The 23858-nt window shown below is 39.9% G+C and overlaps 3 protein-coding genes across 3 annotated transcripts; 2 read left to right on the top strand and 1 right to left on the bottom strand.

Annotated features, from left to right (window-relative positions):
- Window positions 1-1733: 1733 nt before the first annotated feature.
- Window positions 1734-2375, bottom strand: LOC112183522 (E3 ubiquitin-protein ligase RING1). Its single transcript, XM_024321907.1, has one exon. It carries the CDS (start codon window positions 2373-2375, stop codon window positions 1734-1736), a length of 642 nt encoding a protein of 213 aa, XP_024177675.1.
- Window positions 2376-7015: 4640 nt separating this feature from the next.
- On the top strand, window positions 7016-9353 carry LOC112189165 (protein NRT1/ PTR FAMILY 1.1). Its single transcript, XM_024328433.2, has 4 exons — window positions 7016-7113; window positions 7209-7426; window positions 7515-8065; window positions 8438-9353. The coding sequence occupies exons 1-4, from the start codon at window positions 7020-7022 to the stop codon at window positions 9351-9353; spliced, it is 1779 nt and encodes a 592-aa protein (XP_024184201.1). The 5' UTR covers window positions 7016-7019.
- A 10521-nt stretch (window positions 9354-19874) lies between these two features.
- LOC112189419 (peroxiredoxin-2) lies at window positions 19875-21566 on the top strand. Its single transcript, XM_024328754.2, has 3 exons — window positions 19875-20140; window positions 20348-20427; window positions 21132-21566. Exons 1-3 carry the CDS (start codon window positions 19986-19988, stop codon window positions 21383-21385), a joined length of 489 nt encoding a protein of 162 aa, XP_024184522.1. The 5' UTR covers window positions 19875-19985; the 3' UTR covers window positions 21386-21566.
- Window positions 21567-23858: the final 2292 nt, after the last annotated feature.

Below are 23858 nucleotides of genomic sequence, written 5' to 3'. Positions count from 1 at the left end.
AAGGAGCTCGTAAACATGAAGTACAAAGATGGTGTAAGAGTGACGGAGCACCTCAACAACTTCCAAAGTACAATCAATCAATTGGCCACGATGGACATGAAGATTGATGACTAATTGCAAACCTTGTTGCTATTGGGATCATTGCCGAACAATTGGGAGACCTTTGTTGTAACAGTAAGTAATTCTGCTCCAGATGGTGTATTGTCTATGGATAATGTTAAAAATAACATGTTGAATGAAGAAACTAGAAGAAAATCTTCAAGCTCCGAAAATAGCCAAGTTTTTGTGGCGGAACATAGAGGAAGGAGCAAAAGCTGAGGACCCAAAGGCTATGGAAGGAGTATGAGCAAATCCAAGACAAGATTCAATGGAAAATGCCATCATTGTGGTATTTTTGGCCACATGAAGAAGAATTGCAACAAGTTGAAAAAGGATTCGAAGGAGGGTCGAGATGGCAATACTCATCCACCGAAGGATGACACGAGAAACACTGCAGCTTCCGTGTCTCATGATGAGTGTGAGTTCCTTTGTCTTGAAGGTGAATGCTTAATTACATGTTGATGATTGTCCCGGTGTTGCATGGGTTGTTGATTCCGGAGCCTCTTTCCATGCCACTCCACACTTGGAGTACTTCACTACATACCAAGGCAGTGAGTTTGGGACTGTCAAGATGGGCAACGATGGTTATTCCAAAATTTCAGGAATTGGAGATATTTGTTTTGAGACCGATTTGGGCAATAAGCTTATGTTAAAAAGATGTTAGACATGTTCTGGGTCTACGTCTCAATTTGATGTCAACCGGTGTGCTTGACTGACAAGGGTTTCATCATCATGGAGGTGATCAAAAGTGGAGGGGGAGATTGACAGTCCCAAAGTCTATGGCATCATCAATATAAGTGACAAAGTCTTTGCCAAAACTTGCAATCCCTTCTCAGTCATGTGGCCTAGCCGCTTGTGCCATAGGCGCATCCCTCCATCTACTCCATCTAAGTCAGGAGGGGGAGATTGAAGGGTCAGTCCCTCCTTAATTGGAGGTGAGAAACCATGCTTAGTTGACCCATTAATTGAAGAAAACTATAGCTGCATGGTAGAGCTATAGGATGGAGCAGTTTTTGTTGAAAATGATAGTACAAGATGGTGGTCGAAGTCTTTGTCATTAATTGATGAAGGAAACATGCAATTAATGTAGCATGCAAACATAGAACGTAAGAAATGGAAAAGCATGACTTTGCTTTTCATTTCACACCTTCAACCCGCCATAAAGAGCACTGACTATATATTGGCAAGAAAGATTGCAGCAATATAATGAAGGCAGAGAGTCCAAACTACAGAAAGAGAGAAACATCTTCATCCAAGTAGAGAGTGAAGAGTGTTTACTACATGTTGAGAGTGTAGTTGTGGTTAGGTAGCAAAACAAGTGTGAGAGAGAGAGTTTCCTTCAAGTAGTGTTCTTGAAGTTGTGTATCTCTTGTACCCACATTATCATAGCGGAAGTTCTTGTTGTTGCTGCCGCATGAACGTAGGCATCTTGCCGAACCACGTTATATCCGGTGTTCACTTTTCTTTACTCATTTTATTTCCTTGCATATTCATCCTTTTGTGAATGAAGTTGTTATTTCCATTCTATTACTTTTCCCAACAACCTCTTCTTTCCATTAGGCGAGTTCCTAACCACGGCACGGGAACTATGCCACAAGACTAACAATTGGAGCAGCAGCAAGAAGAAACCAACTTCATTGACTATTTTCTCCACCGGAGGTATTAGAGTCAGATTCCCTACCTACTTGGAACCTATACTTAACTCTAGTTTCACTAAAAGCATGATCTTCGCCTTCTTCAGCTCTATTAAAAACACCAGCAGACCTGTCATCTCTAGCATTCTGCCGCCGGGTGTGGATCTCCACTCTACCACCAGCATTTCGCTTCCCCTCTTCGTAGTCTCTGTCATCAGCTGGTATCTTATAACGACAAAGGGGGCAAGAATTTCGTGTACTCAACCATGGCAGAATACAGGAAGTGTGATACAAGTGAAAGCAAGGAAGCCGATTCATTGCAGTGCTAATAGTCAATACATCCTTGCAAATTGCACAGGCTAAGTCATCATGCTTCCCATGTTCCTTACTAATAAGAATGAGAGGCAGATTATTCAAAAAGGAGACAGCAGCAGGAGGTGCCCCTAGTCTTAATCTCTCTGCCTGAGCAAGATGCTCCAGCAATTCTTCAAAGCCTAGTGCATCAAGATAATCACCAGAATTTGTAACATAAGGCATCATGTCTGGATCATCGAAGTTAGATAAGATATCATGGGAGTTCCTTCCCTTCATTCCCCAACGAAGTGGACCATCAGTTTCAGTAACATGTCTCCATTGGTGCATATTGACTGGCCGGTTTCTTCTACCAGAACTCAAAATCAAAGGGTTTCACGGTTGACTATTGGCTTATGCAGATCCAACCATGATTTCCACAGACTCAACTTCTTCCCATTCATCATCTTCTTCATCCTCCTCATCATCGTCATCGTCATCGTCATCGTCATCGTCATCGTCATCGTCATCGTCATCGTCATCGTCATCGTCATCGTCATTGTCATCATCATCATCGTCATCGTCATCATCTTCTTCAGGGTCATCTGAGTTCCATGGGCTGAGACCAGCATGCATTGGATCAATGTCAATATCACTATCAAAAGTGCTTCCATAATCTGGTTGTATAATAGTCTATGTATCTAAGAAACCGTGCAGGTCTACAAAAGCATCAGAATCACCGCCATAGGCACTAAAAGATGCTACATCACTAAAAGACACCTTGTACCCCCCAAAACAGACATTTGATTCACTCTCCCCATAGAGAGAGTCCATATCATCGAAACCATCACTTCAGTATCAGAGAGAACCCGCCTCCATCTTCTAGACCCAGTTGGTGTAGTACGAGAACTTGTGCGTTGTGATATCCGGGCAGCAGAATCACCATCTACAGGTAGATCCTCAAGCCCAGAGCCAGGGGATTGAATTGAAACCCCAACAGCTCGGATCTTTAGAGCCTAGCAGCTCCAATCATGCTGTCTCCAGCTTCAGAAAAATCTATGATCTTTCTGTAATGAATTACAGAAAAATATCAAAGGAAGAAGGAGGGGAAAAATCGTACGCAGTGGGCAAAGGAAAAAAAAAATAGAGGACAAGACCTCTTCCACCGCTTTTTGAGCATTATCTTCACCTAATCTAAATCCATACTCACCCCAAGGGCTTAAACATTTTTCCTTTTGGAATATGGAATGTTAAGAACAATTAGGTAAGGTATATTAGACTTTTGACGTGTATATTAAGTAGTTAAGAATGTGTGTAAAATTTCTCGAGATCGAATAGGGATAGAAAATGTGCATATGTATCCTGCAATAAACCAGGTACAACCAAGCAGTATACCATAATTGCATTTTTATTAGAACTAAATTCAGTTTAGTCCCTTGAACTTTAGGGCTAAAATCACTTTGGCCCATGACTTTTTTTTTTTAATCACGATGGTCCCTGCACTTATAAATTACATCAACCTAGTCTAAAATTTGACTTTGACTCGAAAGATGACGTCATGTGCTAAGTTGGAGCCGACATAGGGGCCCACTTTTCTGATTTTAAACACCCAAAGAAGGGCAAAATGGTCATTTCTAATTTAATCTAATTTCTAATTTTTAAAAAAAAAAATTTCTCTTCATTTTCTCTCTTTTCTTCTCTCACTCTTGCGCTCTCTCTCTCACTCTCCCGATTCGCGTAACCCAAAACCCGATCTGAGCCGTGATCTCCGACCTCCTTCTCCTCATTTCCTCTACACCCGCCTCGCCCACTCCCATTCCCACCACTTCAACTACCGCAACCAAACCCCCATCTCCCAAAACGACGACGTTTCCCTCTCCCACCCCCTCATCTCCCAGGTAATCACTGTCGCCGTCACCACCATCCCCGCCGACGACATATCGGTGGCCACAACTTCCTCTCGACACCGCTGTCATCCCAGTTTGGTTTTCACAGAAGAGCTCCAGTGAAAGAGAATCGAAGCCCGAAAGCTTGTCAGGTTAGCTGGCAAATTTTTCGATTCCGGCCAATTCGTGATGTCTTACCGATAGCTGAAGCTTCCTCTCAATATCGTGGACGTCCCTATGGTGTCGGATTGTCCCAAAAACGAAGCATGAGTGAGAATCGAAGGAGATGGTGTAGGGGTTTCATGGTGGGTTTTCTTCATTTTCTGGCTACCTTTGGTTTCAACTCAGGTATGAAAGTTGGTTAATTCTTCGAGCTTTACCTCTCTGTATACTTGAATTTGAATTTGGATGAGATTTGAAGAAAGTTAGGTTTTAAGCAGTGGTTGACCACCGTGTAGTTACTGTGCACAGCGGCGATGGTGGTTGTCGGAGTTGATTTCTGGCCTTGGTTAGTATACTGGCCTTAGTTACTGGCTTCGTCCCCAACCTGCTCAAGGAGCTCCTTGGTGGAAATTTAGTTGACCAGAATGCATCTCCACCACAGTCCAAGCATGACATTTTCTTCTCAAAATGCTGCAGAAGTGGGTTATCTGGAGAAATGTGATAGTGGTAATGTTGGTGTACAGCTATTGTTGGCACCTAATGGGAGTTCAAAATTCACAGAAGGGAGTTACTTTTGTTTCAGATGAAATTGCAGAGAGGAAGAGAGAGTCAGAGAGAGAGAGAGAGAGAGAGAGCCCAAGAAAGAGAGAAGAAAAGAGAAAAAAAAATAGAAATTAGATTAAATTAGAAATGACCATTTTGCCCTTCTTTGGGTTTTTAAAATCAGAAAAGAGGGTCCCTATGTCGGCTCCAACTCAGCACATGACGTCATCTTTCTAGTCAAAGTCAAATTTTGGACTAGATTGATGTAATTTGGAAGTGCAGGGACCATCGTGATTAAAAAAAAAGTCAGGGATCAAAGTGATTTTAGCCCTAAAGTTCAAAGGACTAAACTAAATTTAGTCATTTTTATTATCTATATTATTAGAGTCGCGCAGACTTTGTCCAAAACTGGAGCGCTCGGCGTTGGTTGGGTAGGCGGGGTTGGTTTGCGTTTCTGTTAGGTCTGGTCTGCTGTGTTAGAGGTCGATGGGAGGCGGCAGGGCACATGGGTTCTCGGAGGAGGCTTTTCATGGCTCTGTTTTGTTGGCATGGAGGAAGGCTATGGTGGATGCGCTTTGATGTTTGGGGCCTACCACAGAATAGATCTGCAGCAGGGTGGAGCAATGACGCCAGTATCAAACCAGCGACGATAGCTGCCATTGATGTTCCGGTGACTATAGCTTGGCGGCGGATTGTGAGTTGTAATGTTTTCCCTTTGGTTTTTGTTAGGATTTTGTTTTTTCAGTTAGTTTTTTGGTTAGGGGTAATAAGTCCCTACTCCTTGGAGTTAGGGTTATGTTCCTACTCTTTTGAGCTAGGATTAGGTCTGAGTGCTATGCCATGTAAATGGTGTCATTCTTGAGGACAATCTGGTTCAACTTTGGTTTACTATGGTGATCGATTTGCTGACGAGCGATCATTTACACGTGGTCTGGTACTTTTTGGACACGGTGTTGAAGATGACGTAGTCCTTTTGATGTTGACCATGAGGTACTACTGGGACTTTCGAGATTATCGGTTCAAAGTAGCCTTGGAAAGAGGTGTTTTGTGGTTAGATTTTGGGCCCATTGGCCTGATGGTATCTGTAACCGCGGTTTTTGGGGTTTCGGTCTATGTCTCCCCCAATGTTTGCTTTTCGTTGGATTGAATGAATATTCTATCTTTCCCTAAAAAACAAAGAGAAGAGGTTTTGTTAGCTAAAACTGAAAATTTTGACAGATTTAACCCTGAAAGATTAAAAAACTTTGAGAATAAATTAAATCACAAGGGTAAATATGACAATTATAAAATAAATTTTGTTAATAAAATTAAAAAGAAATTAACCCACAACCCCCACTTTTCTCTCACACTATTTTCTCTATACAATAACTGTTTTATTTCATTTATTTTTTTGTTTTAAAAAGAAAAAATTATTACACATGCAGAGCATGTATGAAGAAGGCTAGTAGTTATTATCAAAGGTGCATAGAAAAGAAACACCAGAGAAATCCTCTTATACCATTACAGACAACGTAAGTCAAGGGTAGCCAATAGTTAAAGTACGTGCCAACAGGAAAACAAAGAAACCCTAAAGGAATGAAGGCCAAGGGCGTCGAACCCTAAAATACAACGACTATATTGTGACAAACAAATAGTTTTTTTGAATGCATGACCGGTGGTTATATAGCATCCAAGTCCTAATCGAACCCTAACGCCAAGTACAAAACAAATTTTCATTAATTAAAAAAAAAAATCCGAACTTGACTTCAGAATGTTAGGTTGCATATGAGTACTCTTTATGGATATGGACTTTTTTTAGTTGGTCCAAAGAATGTTAGCTAGCCTGCATGCCTGCATGTTGAATGTATTATAGCGGGAAGGCATAACTTAAACCAATTATATATCGTGTTTTTCATTGCAGAGGGATGGCTTTGTTTTTTTTGGGACGATGTTGATCCATCTTGGTTAATAAAGCATATCTTTTTGTACTCGTTCGCCAGAATACTGGTATTACGTTTGTTCCGATTTCTTTTGTTTCGAATATGAAATTAGAAGTTTGATGGCTGGACGACTTGACTTAATGGACTAAAATGATGCCTTCATATTTTGCTCATGATAAACTCTAATATGACAATGTTGTCATATTGGAATACCCCACAAAGCACCAATCACCAAATTTGTTTTTGGACTAATACGAAAAATGTAATCATAAATCCACATCGTCAAACACTATGTTGTGCATGACTAGATCCAGACATGAAAGATGCCGCGCGGCAGAAATACAATTGCAATACAGTCAGTCGTACTAAATATATAGATTTCTTTACTAATTTTATATATTAGTGATGATTGTGATCATGTAGCTTTAAATATCCCCGTTGGTTCTTTGATTGTACACAAACAATTCAGTCTGAGAGAAAGTCTGATGATTGCAAAGGACATTATGGAGCAAACCAAAGCCACCAAAGCAGTTACAAGCAAGAAGCTGGGTGGCCTTAGAACCATGCCTTTTATAATACGTAAGAACCTTCCCAAGTGTTTGATAATTAAGTTCAAGAACTTTGTTTTCCTTGCAGAAATTGATCATAGTTTTATGTGAACATCATATGTGCAGCAAATGAGGCACTTGAAAAGGTTGCAACCTTTGGTCTTCAAGCAAATATGACCTTTTACTTGATCTATGAATATCACTTGGAGGTACCCACTGCAGCAAGCATTCTGTTCTTGTGGACATCCCTATCGTACTTAACACCTATCTTGGGGGCTTTTCTCTCTGATTCTTGGTTGGGTCGGTTTCGTGTGATCACTTTGGGAACAATCATTAGCCTACTCGTAAGCAAATTTGATTATTCATCATCAACAAATCCCAATAAGTTTATATGAAACTATATGTAATTAATTATCATCTTTGTTATTGCAGGGAACTGTTATTTTATGGTTTACAGCAATATTCCCAAAAGCAAGGCCAGTCCATTGTGATCTGCTATCTGGAGAAAAATGTCTTTCACCAAAGCCAGCTCAACTCTTGCTTCTGTTGTCCTCATTTGTTCTCATGTCCATCGGATCCGGTGGTATCAAACCTTGTTCAATGGCCTTTGGAGCAGACCAAATGGAAAATCCTGAAAACCCAAAGAATGCAAGCATCATGCAGAGCTTCTTCAATTGGTACTATGCATCAGTTGGAGTCTCAGTCATGATTGCAGTGACAGTCATGGTTTACATTCAAGACTCGGCTGGTTGGGTTGTGGGTTTTGGAGTTGGTGCAGGAGTCATGTTGCTGTCTACTATCTTCTTTTTGCTTGGCTCTTCTGCTTATGTCAAAGTGCCTGCAAACAAGAAATTGTCTGCTGGATTTCTGCAAGTGATTGCTGCAGCTTGGAAAAAAAGACACTTGGATTTGCCGCCCGAGAATTTTGATGGATGGTATAGTCTCAAAGGTTCAAAGCTTGTCACCCCAACCAACAAACTAAGGTATATATTACCCTACTTATGTTACAAAGATCATATCTAACTGTGCATTTTCAATATGTATCCATTTTATATTATTTCTCTCTTAACAACATGCATATGTTTGTATAAATAAGCACGTTTTCATGGAAAATCGATGCATAAGACCTTAGCAATAAAATAAATTAGATAATTTCAATAATTTTAACACAAGTTACATGTAATGAAAGTGCGAATAAGAACTTAATTCATAAGTTCGAGTCTCACTATTTAATTTCTAATGCTTTAAAGTGGTTATTGAGTCTTGATACTAATAGTCGACATATGTGATAGCCGGATTCATACAATATATAATTTTGGTTTTAAACACCCTTTGTACTTGATTTTTTTTTCCAGATATCTAAACAAAGCTTGCATGATTACAAATGCTGAGAAGGACTTGAGCCCTGATGGATTGGCCATAGATCTATGGAGTTTGTGCACCGTTAGACAAGTAGAGGAGCTAAAGGCACTTATCAACGTCCTCCCCATTTGGTCCACCGGCATCATGATTGGGGTGATCATGAACCAAAGCGCATTTCCTATCGTCCAAGCAGGCACCATGGAGAGACATCTCTTCCCCCACATCAAACTGCCAGCAGCCTCCTTCTCCATCTTTGGAATTCTCACTCTCACCATTTGGGTGGTAGTTTACGACCGGCTTCTAGTTCCATTGATCTCAAAGTACACAAAGAGGCCGCGTGGATTGAGCCGCAAGCAACGAATAGGTGCAGGGCTAGTACTCTCTTGCTTGGCAACTGCAGTGGCAGCAGAGGTTGAGAGGCATAGAAGAAGCACTGCAATCAAAGAAGGATTTGCAAACAATGCGCACGGTGTAGTGACTATGTCTGCAAGGTGGTTAGTGCCACAGCACTGCTTGAGTGGACTAGCCGAGGCGTTCAATGCCATAGGGCAAATAGAGTTCTTCTACTCTCAGTTCCCAAAGAGCATGGCTAGCATTGCTGTGTCTCTTTTTTCACTTGGGTTTGGAATAGGAAGTATGGTTGGGAGTCTCATAGTGACTGTTACGAACGATGTGACCAAGAAATGGGGGGTGAGTTGGGTTTCAAGTAACCTCAACCAGGGTCACTATGACTACTACTATCTGGTTCTCACTACCATGAGTGTGGTTAATTTCTTGTATTATTTACTGTGTAGTTGGGCATATGGGTCCTGTGACGATACAACGATTTGGGATGAGGATAATGATGATCATGACAAGAAAGAGGAAGAGATAAAGTCAGAAGAGTATATAGTTATAACTGCTGCTTGATTTCACCGTCTGTGTTGGTGAACCAAAAATGGCAATATATAGCAGATATAGGGACATCCTCAGCATTAGAAATTAGAATACATATATATATATATATATATATATATATATGTATCTGGCCATCATATGAAACAATTTTTAGGCTTGGTGGAAGCTTCGATATTAAGATCATACCATAGTAGAAAAGAATTGACATGCCAAGAATAATTGAAGCACTTCTTTCCTGTTTGACAATATGATTTTAAGCTAGAATTTCTTCTAATAATATAAGTATAAGACTAAAGTAAAAGCTACTTATTTGATACTAAAGTGTTATAAAATTTCTAAATCATCGAATCAATGGGAAAAGAAAATTTCTCAAGGTGTATAGAATTAAAAAGTTGCAATCTACCTCATAGTTATACATGTCTAATTTGGTTTGCACTGGAGAACTATAAACTCTAATTTGGATAAGAGGTCACCTCTTAATAATGAACATTTTTTATTTATTTATCCCCGCTCCACCGAACGCGTCCTTGAACCGGTAAAATATAACCCCATGATCTTTATCGTGTTAGTTTGGACAATTAACCAACAAAGAGCAACTCACCGAAACCAAAAAAAAAAAAAATTTTGTTATTGTTTCATCTCTTGTGAATTAAGTTTAATCGTTTATATACATATAGGGTGGTGCTATTCACACACTCATTTTCTATATTCACACACCTTCTCTATTTTTCTATTACTTTAATTCAATTTATTTTTACAAATTACCATAACTACCCTCTCTCGCAATTCTGATTATTTTTCTTTTTTCTTTTAATCTATTTTGCAAGTCAATCATTGTCCAATTCTAAACTCTTATTTTCCCGCAGACGAGAATTTCAAAACTCTTTGTGATTCCTTTTTTCCTTTCCATCAAAAATTTCTCTAGCATAGTCATTCCATGTCTCTAATGTGATGTTGAAGTTCAATTATGGCAAAGCAAGCAATTTTAGACCCATCTTTAGAGAAATTTTTTACAAATGATCTGCAATGGAAACGTGGAAAGAAAAATATGGATTTAGTGATCATTTAAGCCCCTTTGAATCCATCATTCCTCGTAAGATTCTAACTGAAATTAGTTGGTGTATTTTAATCTATTGCTCTCGATCAGTTTCTCGGTGATTTGGTGGATCTAGGAGCTTTAAATTTGTACGTTCTATTCGTCTTAGTTTGATTTTGGTATGTGTAGCGTGTTAGTCATGGTTTTGACTTGAGTTTATTGATAATTTTGAAGTCGTTGACGCTTTTATTTTTTTTATTTTTTTTTTCTGAATACCTCATCGCATATATAAATTTGTATCAAATTTCCTAATTTTTTTTTCTTGTCAGTTTCAGCTTAATGTTGAACTTTTATTTATGGGTGAATGTTTTTTCAATACAATTATCTAAAATACACTATATTAAGAGTTTCACGCCATTGATTATGCATGTGTCTGCATTTGTCTAGCCCCTCAAGTAAGTCTTGTTAAATTAATTTTGAACTATACTCCAATTTTATTTTTTTTTATACCTAGAAAATTTTCAAATTCGCAGATTGTGTCTGAAAATGGCTTATTGCCAATCTATAAGAGCCGAGAAACTTTAATAAGCTAGGTGCAATGTTGGAACCCCAGACAACGAAGGAGTAAAGCATGCGTCTTACTCCCCCTACTCGTATGAGGACAAACTTTGCAATTTAGATGATAACTGATTCATGATTGACTTGCCAAATAGAAAAAAGAAAAATCAAAATCATCAGAATTGTAATAGAGGGTACTTAGGGTAATTTGTAAAAACAAATTGAATTAAAGTAATATAAAAAAAGAGGGGTTGTGTGAATAGAGAAAATGGGTGTGTAAATAGCACCACCCTATATATATATATATATATATATATATATATATAGTGTATCATTTTTACTCAAACTCTATTACATATTTCATTTCTTTTACAACCATTATCACATAATTTGTGGCACCACACATGAACTTAACTAATTTTTTGAAGCAAGGAAATAACTTTATAGATAGAAACTCAAAAGAGTTGATTACAAGCATATCGTAACACCTCCAGATAGCATTTGTGGAGTGTTATCAAATTACTAGAAATTTGGGTTAACCTAAAGCCAGAGTGGCCATTACATACCCTTCCGCTGCCATCTACATACAGAACAAGAAGATGTAGTAGGACCCACGGTGGTACATAGAGATAGGTCCACTCATTTGACATGTCATGCTCCGCCATTACAGAATAGCTCGAATTCGCCTTCAGTACTACGCTAGAAGATTCGCAAATACCACCAATTTCGAGACATAGCTGTAGTTTGCTGGATCAAGCCACGGGGATCCCAAATACGAAACCCTAGAGAACTAGAGCCTATCATTTGGGTCCACGAATGGGCCCAACTCCAAGCAACATTCTTAAAAACTTTGAACACCCCATCAAGCCTTAGAATTGGTTTGGGCCTCAGAATTGTTTTAGGCACCCAATTGGGCCTCAGATTTGATTTGGGCACCCGATTGGAGTTGGGCCTCCCAACTGCTCTGGTCACCACCAATACCTCTGCCGTCGACTGCTTTTTGGTAGCTTCCCCACCGACTGTTTCCTGTGCTTCTACCATACACGGCCCCGCATCAATCCTAATCAGACCCACACTCTCCAGAACCGCCGCTGTAGCCATCGAGACCTTCAGCCAGAGTCCCTGTCCCTCCTCTATGACGCAGGTAACTGGCCCAGGATCACGCGCTACAACAAGATCTAGCCAGCACGCACTCGCCGCTGCATCCCTTGAACGGATCATGAAGCAATTTGCCTTCATCTCTACACATCGAAGCACCACCCCCTCGCCAACCGACACAAGTCCAAACACTATCAAAGCCATTGCTTTGAGCCGTCCTCTGGGAGGTCGGGCATGACCCGATTCAACGACGACTTCCTCCCTTGTCACCTTGCATCGAAGGTTGACGCCACCACCCAACAGCCACTGTCGGAGTCCGGTGAGTACTCGGGATTCCAGGGGCTTTGGTCGATCGATCTCCCTTGATAGAGAGATTGGCTTCGATTTTATGAAAGGCTTTGGAGGGATGAGGACAGATCTTAAAGCGTGGATAGAAGGACTCCACTTAGAGAGGAGGCCGGCACCGGCCACCATTAGAGAAAAATCCAAAACCGGTGCGGCTAGGGTTTTCATTCGAGTAAATTTACATCTAAATGACCTTAACTAATTAAGCATTGTATATAAGAACAAAATAAATGATTATTGAACTAGAAAAACAAAACTTGATTAGTTGACTTACTCCTAGATCCTTTTTTTGGTGGCGGTATTGCGCAGCACGCTATGGTTGGGTGATGACGGTGGACGCTAACGGGCCAACATTCATTGGCGGCGATAGTGCCGGTGCCGGTGCTGTGTTCCTGGTTTGTTTCTTCGTCAGTGGGATAGGCTCAAGGTTTTTTTGGGCTATGTCTTGGGCTATTTTTTTTTTTTTTTGGGTCTTCTTGCGTTGGGCCTTTTTAGGGCAAAGAAAATTATTTTTTGTTTGTTATTTAGTTTTGCCTACCAAAGGACCTTTGTTATTTGTCTGCTTAATTCTTAGTTTGTTTAGTTGTACACCAACTGAGGTCTCTAGGCGACTAAATTTACTGTTATGAGAGTTAGGTTAGTTAGGGTTTTGGTCATTTGTTAGGCTCATTGTTTAATAAGTGAGCTAAACCTGTTTTATAGTGAGGGTACTTGTCAATTTGTTCAGTTGCTTGAGCCATTTCTGCTTAGATCAATACGTACATCAATGTACGTGCTTTCTGACCATGAATATGTAATGAAATTATTTATTTCCTAAAATAAATAAATTAAACTGTTTTAGGAAATCAGAAATTGGGAGAGAATGATATGTGTTTTCACTGAAAATAGGTGCTTTTTATATAGAGGATTACAATCACATAATGAATAAGATATCTCCGAGGATATCTGTAAGACTAACCCTATTACAACTTGAACAAATCACTATAATTTAGGCCAAACACATAAATTAGATGTCTTTAAATATAATTTTTTTATTATTTTGTTTTTCCTTACTTCACCTAATCTAATGCCTTAGTTACCCAAGTGCTTAAACATTTTTCCTTGTACGGAAGCAATTGAGACTATTAGAACCATTACCCAATATATGTTGGGGAGAGGATCCTCTCCTAAGTTAAGTTCTCTGTTGAGCTACCTAAGCTTTGAAGGAGATGATGACATGTGTCATTATTAGATCCAATGGTCTAGAAGACTACAACAAGCTTGACTTTACTTTTTCTATTTTTTTCTCTCTCTTTACTGTTCTTCTCTCTTTTCGCTCTTAGAGCAAGTTCACCCGTAGTCAATAAATGTCAAGGCGTCGACCAGTCAAGTAACTGTTCACTGCCACTGGACATGGGTTTCCACCCGTTTTTTTTATTGACATGTCAAGACTGTTCAATTTTTTTTTTACTGTTCATTAAGTATTTTAACGATCTCGACAAATTTCAAAGTGCTCGAGAATATTTTCAGAAATTTTCACAAGGTGAGATCCTCAATGTAAGAGTTGGATAATAAAGTACACGTCAGGACGAGTTCGTGAAAATTTTCGGAGAATTATTCGGATCACAGGGCTATTTTTCGTGGTTGTCCAAACTTTTGAGATTTTGGGAAATTAATTTCAAGAAAGAGAAACAGGTGGCGCGATCCTAGCCATCCACCTTTTCCCACCGATTGATCCTAGCCGTCATTCATTAATGGGACACATTTAAATAGGAGCTGTAGGAAGAGACAGGAAAATTCGAGAGAGAGCTCGGTGCTTTCTGACCCGAGGCGTAGTGGGACCCGGCAGGAAACCCGACCGGAAATTGCTCCTCCGGCCACTCCACGGCGGCGCACGGACACCATCGTCTTCGTCTCGCTGTCGCAAGCAACCTCTTGCCCTTGGATCATCCATGCACTGAATGGAAACGGAGAATCGATAGCGAGAAGCAACGAATGCTTCGACGGTTCTGTGGTGTTTTTCGGCGACTCCAGAGACCGATTTGCTTGCATGTGGTATTGAAATTCATCCCCTCGTCATGCTCTACACGTCTGTATAATTAGTTTTTCAATTCGATCGAGTTTTGACGAATGTGTTTCTGGGTTCTTTCTGTCTCCGTTACGGTTCCTCGCTGCCGGCGACTTCTCCGGCTTTCTGGGCTTCGCTTCTTACTCGATTGCAGCTCTAGACGAGAAATTGTGAAGTTTTCTGGTGCTGATGTCACCTACGTTCAGGGCTGGGTCGAGTTGGCAGATGAGTTGGCTGGGCAAGAAAAATGTCAAGCCCTTGGCTTTTTTCTTGGCTTCAGTCAAGAAAGTCAGGATTTTCCCCGGTCAAGAAGTTACCGGTGGAGCTGCGTTTTTCTCCTCCATGGTCACCACCTCAGCTTTTTCCTAGCTAGTGACCGGTCAAGAAGCAACCGGTGGACTTGCTCTTAGAGCAAGTTCACCCATAGTCAAGAAATGTCAAGGTCGAAAAGTCAAGGCGTCGACCAGTCAAGTAACTATTCACTGTCACTGGACATGGGTTTCCACCCGTTTTTTTTCTTGACTGGTTAAGACTATTCATTAACTGTTCATTGATTTTTTCTTACATAAATGAAAAACTAGGAATAAGTACAATACAACGTTATTTAGTTGTTGTACGAGAAATTCGGTTTCTAATCAATTTTTATTTTCGAAACAAACGTTATTTAGGGGGTCGTGAAAATTGACTTTTTATACGTTCGGAATTTGAGAAAACTTCTTTCATGAAAGTTGTAGAGCTCGTCGATACGATCACGTGCATATATGGAACGCAATATTCGGAGTTCGTATGAATTTATTATGAATTTTTAAAATCTAAAAATTTTCTATAAATAGCAAAAAAAAAATATTCTGTTTTGTTTCAAAGGACGAAATTTTTTCTTTTTTTCATTTCCCCCCTCCAGTTCTCTCTCTCTCTCTCTCTCTCTCTCTCTCTCGCGCGCGCCCCCAGACCTGGCGGGTTTCGTCCGACCCGACCCACTTTTTTCTCCCTCCTCTGGCGTCCTCCGTCCACGGACTTGGCTCCCTCGAGGTCGCCTCACCTCGTCCGGTCGCTCCGTGGTGTCATCCCGCCCAGACGCTGCCCCCAGGTAGAGATCGAAGTAACCCCAAGTGGAGCAAATCGTCCCCCGGCGACAAACGCCTCCTCTCTTCCTCCCAATTCTTGTCGCTAGGCGACAAACGAGTCAACCTAGTCTCTCTCTGCTTGTCTATCGCCTCCACGCGTCCTCTCCTCCGCGTCTCTCTCTGCTTGTTTATCGCTGACGTCGGCCACGTCCGGCTTTGGGCTGAGCTGGCAGAGGCCTTGGCTGGGTCAAGGAAATGTCAGGGAGTTGCTTTTTTTCTTGGCTTCGGTTAAGGAAGGTCATCCTTTGGCTGGTTATCCTTGGCCTAGTCGAGGCTGGATTTTGGGTTTGGCTGGGCAACACGTCAATTTTCACTGCTGGTAGCTGGGCAAAACCACACTGGTGGACTTGCTGTTAGTCTACTCTCTCTGTTATCTCGTTCTTTTTTCTATCATCTTTGACATTGACTGACCAGACGAAAACGTTTCTGACCTCTTCGCCTCCGCCCTCTGCTGCATCCTTAAGTCTCTCCACAGCATCGTCTCACCCAAGCCCAACCCTACTTCGACCCGGATCCCCAACTCTCCGCCCCGATATCTGCCTCGAGAAGGGGACCGTTCTGAAATGGAGAGCCAAGTTTCAATTCATAGAGAAGATACCGTCGCTGGTGACGGCCGGATTTGATTCCGTCTTTATTGGTGGGCTGAAGGTGAGGGTGGTATGGACTATCAGCGCCCTGATTGCTTATATCCTCTCTAGTCTTGGATTTGCACGAAAATGCTCAGGTTATCAAGAGAAGATGTTTTCTTACAATCAACAATCGGAAATGCTGAGTATAGAAGGAGGGGGGATGTCACGCCCCTGATTTTACACACATGAAAATCGATATATATAACCCCATAATTATATATGCGTGAACGTCCAGTCATCAATACAAAATACCTGGAATCTTTTTCCCTTTAACTTACACAGATATTGATGCCTGAACCCTCAAAGTTAATATACACTCGTCTATAGAGTTACATATTACACAAGCATACGAATTAAATTGTCAACAACAAAATAAAACGTAAATGCAGCTCAGAGTTAACTATACAACAGAAGTCCTTATCGACGGTAAAGTTACAAAAATGGCTTCCTACCGTAAAGCTGCAAAGGCGCTACCTCAGCTTCAGCCCCGATTATCCTAACCTGCAGGATTAACCCCTACACCGTTTGAATAGTGTACCGGGTTGCCACACAACAAACCCGGTAAGCTTTTGCAAGCCCGTATGAGTAACTCAAACCACACACGCACAACTCACGCCAAAATAAGGAAAACAACTCACGCTTTGATTCCTTAAAACACGAAATAAAAGAGAATAACTCACACTTTAATTTCCTTTCAAATCGAAATAAAAGAAAGCAACTCACACCTTGTTTCCTTTTAAAACGAAACATAGAAAACAACCCACACTTGAATTCTATCAATAAAACATAGAAAGCAACTCACACCTTGATTTCTATCAATAAAACATAGAAAGCAACTCACTCCTTGATTTCTATCAGTAAAACATAGAAAACAACTCACACCTTGTTTCCTATCAAATGTACCATAATCGTACCATAGAAAGCAACTCACACCTTGATTTCTATCAAAACGTTAATAAGGAAAACAACTCACACCTTGTCCCCTTAAAAACCATTAATAAGGAAGCAACTCACACCTTGTTCCCTAAAAATACGTAATGTCATGAGTTGTAAATAACCAATTCCCGTTACCCCATGAATTACCTATATGGCAGACAGATTATAGCTCTAACTGAAAAACGTAACCACTCGTCCGGCCAAAGACGTGGTCACCTGATATTCTGCCCAAGGTCTTAGACCTTCGATCCTCGGGCCGCAATGTCCCTTGGAGCAAAACATTAAAGGAGTCGCATTGGACCCAAAATGTTACACAAATCACAACGCTTTTGAAAACAATCGAAATCAACATTTCCATAATTATTGTTTTCCGAAAAGCCATAACACAAAACAATAAAAAGCATCAATTCATGCCTATTGTTTTCATACCCAAATCTCAACACTTTTCTCAAATCTCAACGCTTTTCAAAACAAATCGAAATCAATCATTTCCACAAATAATTTGTTTTCCAAAAGCCACACCCCAAAACAATAAAAAGCATCATTTCATGCATATTGTTTTCATAAATCCACAAACCACCCAAAACATATATATTTCACGTAAACATATATCTACTAATACATGAATACGTATGTATATATATACATCCCATAATATATATATATACACACGTAATCATCTACTCAAAAGTGCCACTAATACCATCTATAGTTTGCAGTTAACTAAATAACTCTCAAAACAATAAGGGTATTCCCGTTCGTGAAATGAACTTCGTGAGATTACTCACCTCGAAACTCCCGCTGCGTCTTCTATACAGAACCGAACTAACACTATCACCAACAACTCGTCCAATTCACCTTTAGAAGCACCTAATCACCAATGATCAAAATCAGTAACGATTCACATTTGATTTAAGTCCGAACCCTTGTTTTGAACTAAAATCCCCAAAGTGGCGCCAATCGAGGCAAAACCACATCCGAGACCTTCCAAAGTCTCTAGAATACGTCCACGATCGATGTGACCAAACCACAAGTCGATCGGACGCTCAAATCCTCACGGATAGAATAATCGATCGGTATGAAATTGTAAAAATCATAACAATTCCATACGAACTTCAAAATTTGCATATTATATATCGAAACGCTCGTATCAACGAGTAGAACATATATAATACCAAAAACAGTTCCTTAAGTGGCCGGAACACCGCCGGAACGCCGCCACAGACGGAGGCGCACCGCCGCCGGCCAAAACTCAATATTTCACAAAACTCTCAACATCAAAGTTCTTCATCTAAGCATGCTTGTGAATACTCATAACTAGCTCGAAGTCAGAAAACAAGCATAAAGGGTCGAAAACTACCTCACAAGCCGTGAACAGTAATCCCAACTGAATTGAACCGATTTCCACGTCAACCGATCAAAACAAACACCATGGATCGATCAGCGAGCTTGTTCTGAACCCAACTAAGGAAGCCTGAAGCCATGAAGTCACCGGAGTTGAGTTTTCCGGCCGGGTCCAAAAACACTAGGCTGCACCGCCTTGCAGCGCCACCGTGGAAGAGAATCGGCGATAGAGGGCACCACAGGGATGACCAGACGGAGGAGGCGAACCTGCTGACCAAGTTTCACGGCCAGAGACCACCGCAGTTGGCCAGAAAGTCCGGGTCGGGTCGGGTCAGTCGAAAAACTTCGACTCTGAAGGTGCAGACGAGAGAGAGAAGAGAGAAAAGAATATTTCCGGAAATGGAAATATGAATTTATGAAGTAATTTCTGATTTTTCTCTATTTATACTAAAACGGAAACTTCTTCCGCTAGCCATAACTTTCTCATACGAACTCTGATTTACGCATTCCACCTATCCACGAACTCGTATCGACGCGCTCTACAACTTTTGTGAAGGAAGTTTTCGGAGAATCCCAACGTATAAAAAGTCAACCTTTTCAACCCCCCCAAAAACCACATCTTCTGAATAAAAATTCATCCGAAACACTTCCGCTCCGTCCGCGAGGCACGAAACCGTCCAATAAACATAAAATTAGTTCCGGAAAATCCTTGGAAAATAATTACGAATTTCTGGGGCATCACAGGGGAAGAGAGAGAGAGAGAGGAGATGAGAAGAGGACAGAGAGATTTATTTAAATTTTCCAAGAACTCTCATCTGCTCAGATTCTCAATTGGAGAGAAAAAAAGTTAAACAAAGAGGCAAACACATTATGTCAGGCTTGTTGTAGTCTTGTAGACCCTTTGGATCTACTAATAGACACATGTCATCATCTCCTTCAAAGCTTAGGTAGCTCAGCAGAGAACTTAGCTTAGGAGAAGATCCTCTCCCTATACGTTGGGTTAGCTTAGGCAGCGATGTAAGATTTTAAGACTATCATCTATACTATTATTAAGAGAACTCACTTTGTTAGCCAAAGTGGCTGTGAATTTACGTAAATATCTTTAGACTATAGGTTTAATTTAAAATATATTTTAATATATGAGAGGTGTTATGGTAAATAGTAAAATATAAATATAAATATAAATATAAATATAAATATAAATTCAGGAAAAAAAAAATTCATCTCACTTTCTACATATATAACTTCCAACATCTTACAATTGTAACATCATACTTTTTTTCTTCTTTAAAAAGTAAAAATAAGAATAAAAATAAAAACAAAACTGTTTAGTTTAAATTATTTAATCCATTCCGGACCCCAAAATATATATCCAATCCAGCTAAACCAACCCCCTCAAATCCATCTCTCCCTCACTCCCTATATAACTCTCACTCCACAGAAACCACCCGTCTCCTCGTAACTGCCGCTCCTCCTCCGCCGTCTCTTAACGCCGTTAGTCACCGCCACCGTCGATCAGAAGCTACCATGGCCCCGATTGCCGTCGGCGATTCGCTTCCGGATGGTACTCTGTCCTACTTCGACGACCAAGACCAGATGCAAACGGTCAACATTCACTCCCTCGCCGCCGGCAAGAAGATCATCCTCTTCGGCGTCCCCGGCGCCTTCACCCCCACTTGCAGGTATATATGACTCTCCGTCTTCTAGGGTTTGAGAATTTTGTTTTTGAGGCCGATACGGTGGCGTTTTTGAAGAGATAAAATTGATCGGTGCTTCCAAAGTTTGATTTTTTTTTTGTTTGGCTGTGGATTAGTGTAGAGATGTGAATTTTAGATGTGGTGAAATGTTGTTACTGTTACTGAGGTTGGAATTTTGGTTGGTTTTTACAGTTTGAAGCATGTTCCTGGATATATTGAGAAAGCAGATGAGCTGAAATCCAAGGGTGTTGACAAGATTATCTGCCTCAGTGGTATGAGCTTAAATTGATGTTTATTCTGCTAATTATAATTTACGAGCTTTGCGGTTTATATTTGTAGGTTTCGATTAGTAAGATACTAATATTTTATGATATAAGTAGGATATAATGGTATGGTCACATTTGGTTGCTGTATTGGAGGATTAGATTGAAATTTGATTGAGGTATGAATTAGTAGAATATCTGAGAATGCCTTTTGATTATGCGGTTAGTGAGGAGTTTATCTTTTGTGTCAAAGAACTTTACTTGAATAAAGGAAATGCTTCGTAGATATGCAGTTACTGACAGAAACTTGTTAAGTGGTTAGCATACGTGATAGATAGATAGTGTGTTAGGAGTCAGGAGAATATAATGGGACTTAAAGTTTTTCTCTTTTTCACATGGTTCTTTCATACTGTGGTGTTTGTATTGTTGTATGTGATGTGGACGCCTGCTTTGTAATAACTAATCACTAAGGTCTGAGTAGATTCCTAATGTCTTGCTGATGGTTTCTTCATGTTTTGACAAAGGTAAACTGGATTGGTAAAAGAACAAGAATTAATATATACAACTTGGTTCATTTCTTATGGACAAGGGAAAAATTTAACGATTTTAAGCTTTCGGTGGTGTACAATGTGTTAGCTGTTGGTGTTTATAGTCTGTTTTTCCTTTTTTGTGGATTGAGATATCTAGCTCAAGGGTTTGATTCCTGTTTGCAGTGAATGACCCCTTTGTGATGAAGGCATGGGCCAAATCGTACCCTGAGAACAAGCATGTCCTTTTTGTTGCTGATGGCTCAGCGAAATACACCCATGCCCTTGGTCTTGAGCTTGACCTCTCGGAGAAAGGACTCGGAACTCGTTCCAGGAGGTTTGCTCTCTTGGTCGATGACCTCAAGGTGAAGGCTGCAAATGTTGAAGCTGGAGGAGAGTTCACCGTCTCTAGTGCTGATGACATCCTCAAGGCTCTTTGAAGAGTTTAAATTGTCTCACCTTTAGCTTTGCCTGATCCCTTTTGTATGAGTCTTGTCTATGTTGTCTCCAGTCTTCTAGTATAGTCTGGTTGCATATTATGTATGTGGATCTTTAAATCTCATGCTAAGCAGAATGGTCTAATGAAAATAAAGAGCTTTTGAATTTGCATAAGGTTACTCATTTTGAAGGCATTTTTTGGTGTTGACCTGCAAATGCAACACTAGGTATGACAGTAAACTAACCTTGAATATTTCCACGGATAACAGAGTCATTGCATATGGATGTGCAAAGCACGCTGTTAAGTATCTTGATTACGAACGCACTGCTCTTTTCAGATTAGTCCTCCTGTTGTATATAAAGTTATAAACTGTTAGTAGCCACAGGAAATTGCTTGCAGCATCATAGACAATATCAACAACCAACGCGTTTATGGTTGTCGATTTTGTGTCACATTTCTCGACCTCCTACCTTAACAAGGTCATGTTCGAGTTCAATTGATTTTCTCACATGATTACGGTGCGATTATGCTTGTTGAGGTCGTGCTTTCATTTCTCCTCTTGGCTTAGTAAGCTTGTGTTGATTTTCACACGAACATGAATACAACACGGCACAAGATCTCAAAAACGTGACTCTTTATATACTCGAATTTACGCAAATAAATAGGTGATTGGGTGCATGGCATGCCAGCTGCAAGATCATTCTAGCTGGCCACTAGGGTAAGCAAGATATGATTCACTCTCAAAACGCCGTGAGATGTCCAAGTAAAGCTAAACATTTGAATCGAGAAAAATCAAAAATGTGAAGATGACATGCATTTGTTTATACGCTCGATGCAGGTCACCTAAAAAACCACAACGTATATAACTAAACTGGGATTGAGTCTAGATAATCATTAGAACTAACAAGAGGGCAATTGGTTTTGTCTAATAGTTGAACTTGGCTCAATAAATGAAAAAGGGTCATGTTAGAGCTTCTAACCCAAGTTTCTAACTTTCTACAATCTCGAAACAGCTAGTCACCGAAGTTCATTTTTCAATCAACGACGTGTTATTTATATTGATCGTTAGGCCATGTTTGGTTGGTGGAAAAGAAATGAATCATTTTCCTTTCTATTGGGAAAGTGAATCCTGAGGGGGGGAGGAACCAATTTTCTCCACTTTTTCATTTCCAGTTGGGAATCAATTTCCCTTCCTTGGCTGTCCCAAACGCAGGAAAGGAAACACTTTTCTTTCCCAATGCCCAGATTCTGGGAAACAAACATGACCTTAGAGTTAATTAACATTAACAAAAATTTTGCTATTATAACTAGTGTTATTCATATATTCATATGATTTCTATCGATATCAAACTATCAAAAATGTTGACAACTTAACACTTTGAGTCTTTAATCTCCCCGATATAGCAAAAAAAAAATCTGTAGTTCTACATAACGATTTATGGGAAACAACTTCAAAAGAATTTGAACAAGGTATTGTAGATTGGAGATGTGGGCCAAATCGGAAAACTTGGTCGTCAATCAACTAATCAAGCATGTGGGAAGCTCTTAATATTAAACGGTGGTTCCAGGTGTCGCATGTGAATGAACAGAGCCAGTAGCTAGAAGCTGTTAGTATTAGTGCCGGTTTTGTTTGGTCACAAAGTCCAATAAGTGCCCTAATCTGCCCAAAAGTTGGAAGCATTAACAAACCAGAAGGTCTCTGTAAAGTAATTTGACAGGTAAAATTAGCATGGATCATTAAAATAAATTATCCAAGTAAAAGATAAAAGAAAATTAAACTCTTGTACTACTGTTCTACGTGACAGACATTATATGGTTAACTATTGCCATTTCTTTGTTGTTTGTTTTTGTTGGTTTGTGCATTTAATTAAGCCTTCTACCAGAAGCTATCAAAAAGCGAGGACTCCATGTTCTAGCAAATCGGGGAAAACCCAGAAAAAGTTCACTAGCGTTTCATTTTTTTTTTTTGTCAATGAGAAGAAGGTTATGACTAATGACTAGTTTCAAAACCCTTAATCCAAGCAGAACCCAGCAAATTAGAAATAAAGGTATGTCTTGGTATTTTTCTTAGAAGAGAAAAATATATTAATCAGGTCCTTGTTATTGTGATTGTACTCTTTCATTCGACATTGAGTGGGATTAAAACAAAACGAGAATCTGGTCCTATATTACTATGTCTTTATCCCCACTTCCAAATTATCTGACAGAACATCAATGAGAACTTCAACTCTGGATATATAATTTGATTGATCAAACTGAATTATACCTTTAAACACATTAAAAATCTATTTTAAGCAAGACTTTTAAACATCAGAACCAAAACAAAAAGCAAGACCCTTTTTTTATCTGTTGAGGTTACATATTACTTTCCCCATAACCAAAGAAAGCAAACACAACGGTCACCTTAGCCAAGAACTAGCTAAGATGGAGAAATTCTAACAGCAGTGATCCTGCTACAGTTTTATGTGTAAAAC

Source organism: Rosa chinensis, chromosome 2, assembly GCF_002994745.2.
Source record: "Rosa chinensis cultivar Old Blush chromosome 2, RchiOBHm-V2, whole genome shotgun sequence".
NCBI lineage: Eukaryota > Viridiplantae > Streptophyta > Magnoliopsida > Rosales > Rosaceae > Rosa > Rosa chinensis.
The sequence above is the reverse complement of the archived record's forward strand: the minus strand, read 5'-3'. Positions and strand labels throughout refer to the sequence as shown.